We start from the raw sequence: 6,220 nt of genomic DNA on the forward strand, positions 1-6,220 counted from the left end.
AAGACAAACCTGAAAAAGTGCCAAATCGAACACCCTCACCTGGGAGACGATTAATTCACACAGTAACGCTTGGAGGAGCACCACACGAGGTGCCAATACTTTCGAGTTAGCCCGACTGCATACCGAGGCAGACAAGCGCCAGTGCCGGGAAGACGCTGCCGCCGCCGTCACCCCTCCCGCACTCGATGTAGCCCTCCACATGTACCACATCTGTGGACGGCCCTGCCGGTCCCGTATCGGCCTCTCGAGTCACCTCATTGTATCATTGTATCATAACTGGATGATCGTCATACTCGATTCCGAGTGACAGCAAAGTAGTAGTAGTAGTCTGTAGTCATTGAGTCTGTTGATGTGTGGAAAAGAGTGTGATAATGCGTGGTCATGAGTGTGGAGGTGCGTGGTCATGAGTGTGGTAGTCTGTAGTCATGAATCTGTTGGTGTATTATCATGATTGTGGTAAAGTGTGTTCATGAGTGTGGTGGTGTGTCCATCCTCGAATATGTTCTTGAGAGACCAGGAATGGAAGAGAGAGAAGCCGACCCACCCGACCGAGAAGAGAAGAGAAGAGAAGAGAAGAGAAGAGAAGGCGAGTGTCAGGGAAAAACAAGACAGTCAAGACCCAAGGCATCCTGACACTATTCCCGCGATTTATTCACCAGGTCTGAACCATCCCCGCCATGTTGGACCAGCCAGTGATGATCGCACCTGCCACCAGCTACCACTACCATTACTACTACTACTACCACTATTTTTTTTTGTAATATGGCCTCCAGCCTCCCCCAATAGCCATACCTTCGTCACCATTTTATTACCTTAATATTAAACATCCTAATACATAAGTACCAATCCTAGCTGTGTTGAATTAGTTGAGCCGCAGATCTATGCGGCAGTAAGTGACTGTTGCCTCATAGTCAATATCTTCAACCATTACCACCACTACTAACACAATTGCCAGCATCACTACTACTACTACCACCACTAATACCTCTACCACCACTAATACTACCCCCTATCTCTACCACCAGTCCACCACTACTACTAACCCTATCTCTACCACCACTAATACTACCACTACCTCTACCACTACTAGCACCACCACCACTTCCTATATCACTATATCTACCACTATTCAGGGGTTCGGGGTGGGGTTCAGGGGTTCGGGGTGGGGTTCAGGGGTTCAGGGTGGGGTTCAGGGGTTCAAGTAAGGGTTCCGAGGTTTGAAGGAAGAAGTAACCAGAAAAAAAATCGTGTCATATAAACAATATTGAAAAATTATAAGTTGAAAGTCAACATTCAGCAATGAACTAAGTCCTGACAGTGAACACCAGCGTTGAACTAAGCAATCATCCGAAGATTAAACATCCCAGCTGATTAAATAAGCTGTGGTGTCTAATCTTCAAGAAGAAATAAACTAGGGTGTCTAATCATCAGGTAAAAATAAGCTGGGTGGCCTAATCATAAGGACGAAATAAACCAGGGTATGTAATAATTCCTGACAAGTGAACCACAGCGTCAGAACCGTTCACGACACCACGATAAACCCAGAGAACTAACATCATACTGCAGGGTGGGCGAGAAATAACTGACACACGGGTTGGTCTCTACAGCCTCGTGAATGTGTCAGTTATCTCTCGCCCCACCCTGCATACTGTACTGTGTATATCTTTCCACGAACACAACACTACTGCTGCTGGTAGTGGTGGCATAACTGTGCGTCGTCTCAGGGTAAACGATGGAAGGCATTAGTTAACTTTCAAAAGAATGTCATGACGGCAATGGCTGTGTTTATACGACATACTAGTGACGTGAACACACACACGGCAGCAACAAAACTGTGGCACAACACCTGCCCTCGTGTGTGGCCGAAGTGAACATCAGGTGTGCGAGGGAATTTCGATTAGAGGTGTGTGTGTGTAGGCAGATGTGAGTTGTAACATGGTGCTCAGCCGTTCCAGCAGGTATAGTCCAGTATCTGTATGAGCAGAAAAATACTCAGTAACGTGCGAAACTCTCACCAATATGTGAAGGGCTCCAGTCCCGCTTGACCCAGACACACGTGATGTGTGACCCTCACTACATCACAGGTTTCCCGGACTCCGGTTTCGTCCTGTTCTAACACTAGATAGACCAACCGCCCGAACGGCTGGTAAGCTGATAAATGGTTAAATAATAATGAAAAATAATAATAATTCGGGGTGCAGCAGCCAAATGGACAAGCGCTCGCCTTCTGTTTTAAGGATTGCTGATTTACCCAGACACCGTCAACCATCCAACTAATTTTGCTGTTAGGGAAGTGTAGGTGGTCAAGCATAGTGCCAGCCACGCTGTTTCTTGTACAGTTAAGGCTGTGTATTCATTGGACTGTATCCACACTGCCCCGAACGGGGTCATGCCTAAGGAGCCCACTTCCAAGTATAAATATTTTGGATTTCAAAGTTTTTAATATATATTTATCAATAATAATTTAAATAAAAACTTTCAGGTATAATAATACGACGAGATGTAACAATCAACAATACCCTGTATATAAAACTAAAATGCTGTAAATTGAGAGTAACCTTCCCCTTGGTGACTAAGTGGGGAGGGTTAGAACTCCTTAAGGAGGATGAGGGAACGTGGAGAGCCTCACTGAGGTGTCATCACCCCCTCTACTCGTCGCATATCCCGCCGTTTTATAAACTACAAATTCGTATAACCGCGAGATGGAATTGCCAAGGTTTGGACAACAATGTTGGCTGCGTTAGTCAGCTCAGTGCCCGTGTTTCCTGCCTGACTAAAAGGAATCCTGTGTGAGGAGTTTTTTCCCCCAGTGGATCTAAACGAGGTAAATGACCACCAAGTCGTGATCATCTTGTTAACAGGTGAGCTGTTGTAAACACCTTGATAGAGACGGTCAGTGAGCGACAGACATTTACAGGTGAGAGCTGTCAGACGGTGCAGCAGCATCTAACAGTGTTGTGTAAATACGTGGTCTTCCCGCTACTTATTTTAACCCAGCCCACACACTCTTCCCCGGCCAAGTACCTCCACTCTCCGCCTCTATTTCGGTATCATTCTTGTCATGGCATAACCGGCATTAGTGGCATGAACGAGCACATACCCGGCACGCCCCGGGTTCCCGCGACCCACACAAGCACCACCAGTAACACCGTCACCACTAATACTTACACCACGACCAACACCAAATGCGGCGTCAACACCATTACGACGACTACCACCACCAATACCAGCGCCAACACCACTACCACCAACCCCACCAACGACAACAACGGCAGCAGCACCGAAGACACAAGTGACAATGAAACTCTTCGTAAAGGAGTGTTGGTGGTGGAGTGTTGGTGGTGGAGAAGCGTAGGTGGTAGAAAAGCTGTTGGTGATGACGGAGGGGTGTTGATGTTGGTGGTGAAGTATTGGCTATGTTAGGTTAAGTTAGCTTAGGAAAGGTCACGTTAGTATAGTATAGTATAGGTCAAAGGGAAGTTTGTTTTACCATTATTAAACGTAGTCATATGTTGTGTAGCGTCACCAGCTGTACGTAAGACACTGTAAACTATTATCTTTGCACGCAGACACACACACAAACTGTTCACATCAGCCCTGAACACAATCCGCAAAACAGGTAATATACAGTAATCTGATGCGCCAAATAATGAACACATTCTAATCTGCAACATAGCCAACTCTTTGGATAAAATTACTAACTTACTGACAGCTGAATATTAATCACATCCCAATCTTGTAACTTTGCAACGTTGGATAAAATCATTAATATACCTGACGCTGTAAGGAATTAATACATTCCGGCCAGCAACTCTGTATCGCTGTGGGGGGAAAAAAAAGGACTTTGGTTCATCGATCTTTAAGTCAGTTGTGTAGCTGCCATGCTGACACCAAACACCAACAGGGCAGACGTCCGTAAAGAAACGTGTATACCATAGTGGTGAAGACGCGAGCGGCAGCCACCACAACAAACGTGGAAATAATAACTAATAGATGATAATGTTGTACATATTTGAATACAGGGTGAGGATGAAACCATTTGGTAGCGTGCGTATACAGTCTAAAGAAGTACAGCATTCATCCATTCACTTATTCATTCTCTCATTCAGCTGTACTTTTATCCAAAATCATCAGTATACTGTATTGATTGATGACGTAACAAAATATGGTGCACCAACATATAATTAGTCAATGGATCCACACACACAAAATGACTAGTACACAAACAAACAAACAAGCACACACACGCACAAACAAACACACACACGTAACACACCATATACGAGTGACTTGACGTCTACAACACGACCTTGGTGGACAGCCGTGTGTCTGGAGGGTCGTAAGTAAAGTTGGACATGTGTACTTAGGCCAAGACGCTGGATCAGTCAACCCCTCAATTACGTGTCTCAGAGGTCCATTACACTCTACCCGCCCATATTTATGCCCCAGCCAACCCACGCCCATAAATCAACCAGCCAACCATCTCGCCACAAATTATTTCCCACGTCAAATAGAGACTCTGGAAAATTGCACTAGTGACTGTGGGCATGCCAAGATCTAGGAAGACACATCTACAAAAATAAAATCCCATTAGACTGTAATACGTCAGAGAGTGAGGTCGTATATTCAGGAATTATATGTCGTAAATGTGAAATATGAACAGGGGGGCGGGGGGGAGGAGGGGATATATTATACAGCATGACAGAAGAAGTCTTGTTTGTTGTTCATATAAGTGGCCTCTACGTCGCCTCCCTCCCTCCCTCCCCCTCCACTTGTGTTACGATAAAGCATTTTATTTTTGTCATGATTTATATTCGAAGTATTTCATTAAGAATTTAGTCCATACATCTCCCTGCTTCCTTGCCTCTCTCAGTCGTGTCACCTCCTCGCCAGACCTGCATTGTTTATTACTTAAAATTATCAATATGTCTTACCTGAAAATTTTCACCTGTAATACAGCACATCACCTTCATGTTGATATTTATACGAAAATATACTTCGAATTCATGCACTCATATTTTATCTAGTTACTAGTTAACTCCCTTTCTTACTTCCCTCCCTTCCCACCATCTCTCTCTCCTCCTATCCCTCTTCCCCTTTTTTCCTTCCTTCCCACCTTCCCTTTATTCCTACCCTTCCTCGCTTTCATCTTTCCTTCCATCTTTCTTACCTCCTCCCTCCCTCCCTTACCCCTTCGTGTGTCCGTCCGTCCGTCGTTTCCACCCTTCCCTCCCTCCCCGGGTGAGAGAGGGAAGCAGGAGGGGCGGCAGGCAACATCAACTATAAGTCCCACTGCCCCACGCCACCTCGTTTAATAACCTCCTGATGGTCTCGGTCTGGCAGCCGTAAGACGTAAACACATCACGGCTTGGCACTCATGAGGTGACACGGCAGGACGAGACAACACTAAGAGTCAAGACAGCAGTAGCACGGCAGGACGAGACAACACTAACAGCAGTAGCACGGCAGGACGAGACAACACTAAGAGTCAAGACAGCAGTAGCACGGCAGAACGAGACAACACTAAGAGTCAAGACAGCAGTAGCACGGCAGGACGAGACAACACTAAGAGTCAAGACAGCAGTAGCACGGCAGGACGAGACAACACTAAGAGTCAAGGAGAGGAGAGCCACAGGAACCTGGGAAGTGGCCTCAACAGATGTGTACTGTAACATGACGTACAAATAACTATCGATACGTATTACCACCATGCTACTGTACTATTCCAGATGATACTAAATGTTACATAATACTTCCTTGAGATAAATGTATAGTATATATCAGATGCCTCAAAGAGAGCTCAGGTTCTCAACAGGCTCAGCCATGTTAATATTGTTATTATTATCCACTCTGTATCTGTATTTTTCTGGCTAAATAAACTGTTACAATTCAATTCAAAATTCAATCGACAATTCTTGTAATAAAACGTTTTTGACTTATAGCATTTAAATAACTTCATTATTCTCTTAATTATTTCTTTAATTAATCCTTATAATTTGTTACTGTTTTATCTTTCTCACTATTCTCAATACTTCCTACTTTAAAGATCCTCAACTCTTCATTAATATATTTCTCAAGTCAGTTTTCTCATGAGTTTATATACAGTATATAATTCTCCCAGTATCTCATTACAGTTACTTTTATGTGTTCACACCTTAATTATTTACGTCTATAACTTCTTTAATTTATTCATATATTTACTCTCTTTCATCTACTACAT

The 6,220-nt window shown here is 44.2% G+C and overlaps 1 protein-coding gene across 1 annotated transcript; it reads left to right on the forward strand.

Annotated features, from left to right (window-relative positions):
* Positions 1-447: 447 nt before the first annotated feature.
* On the forward strand, positions 448-5,663 carry LOC121858005 (protein FAM133-like; the record flags this gene model as incomplete). Its single annotated transcript, XM_042354239.1, has 2 exons — positions 448-586; positions 5,395-5,663. Coding segments are annotated over exons 1-2 (408 nt in total), but the record flags the coding sequence as incomplete, so codon positions are not given.
* Positions 5,664-6,220: the final 557 nt, after the last annotated feature.

The sequence above is a fragment of the Homarus americanus genome, unplaced genomic scaffold, assembly GCF_018991925.1.
Source record: "Homarus americanus isolate GMGI-L3 unplaced genomic scaffold, GMGI_Hamer_2.0 scaffold43818, whole genome shotgun sequence".
Classification (NCBI taxonomy): domain Eukaryota; kingdom Metazoa; phylum Arthropoda; class Malacostraca; order Decapoda; family Nephropidae; genus Homarus; species Homarus americanus.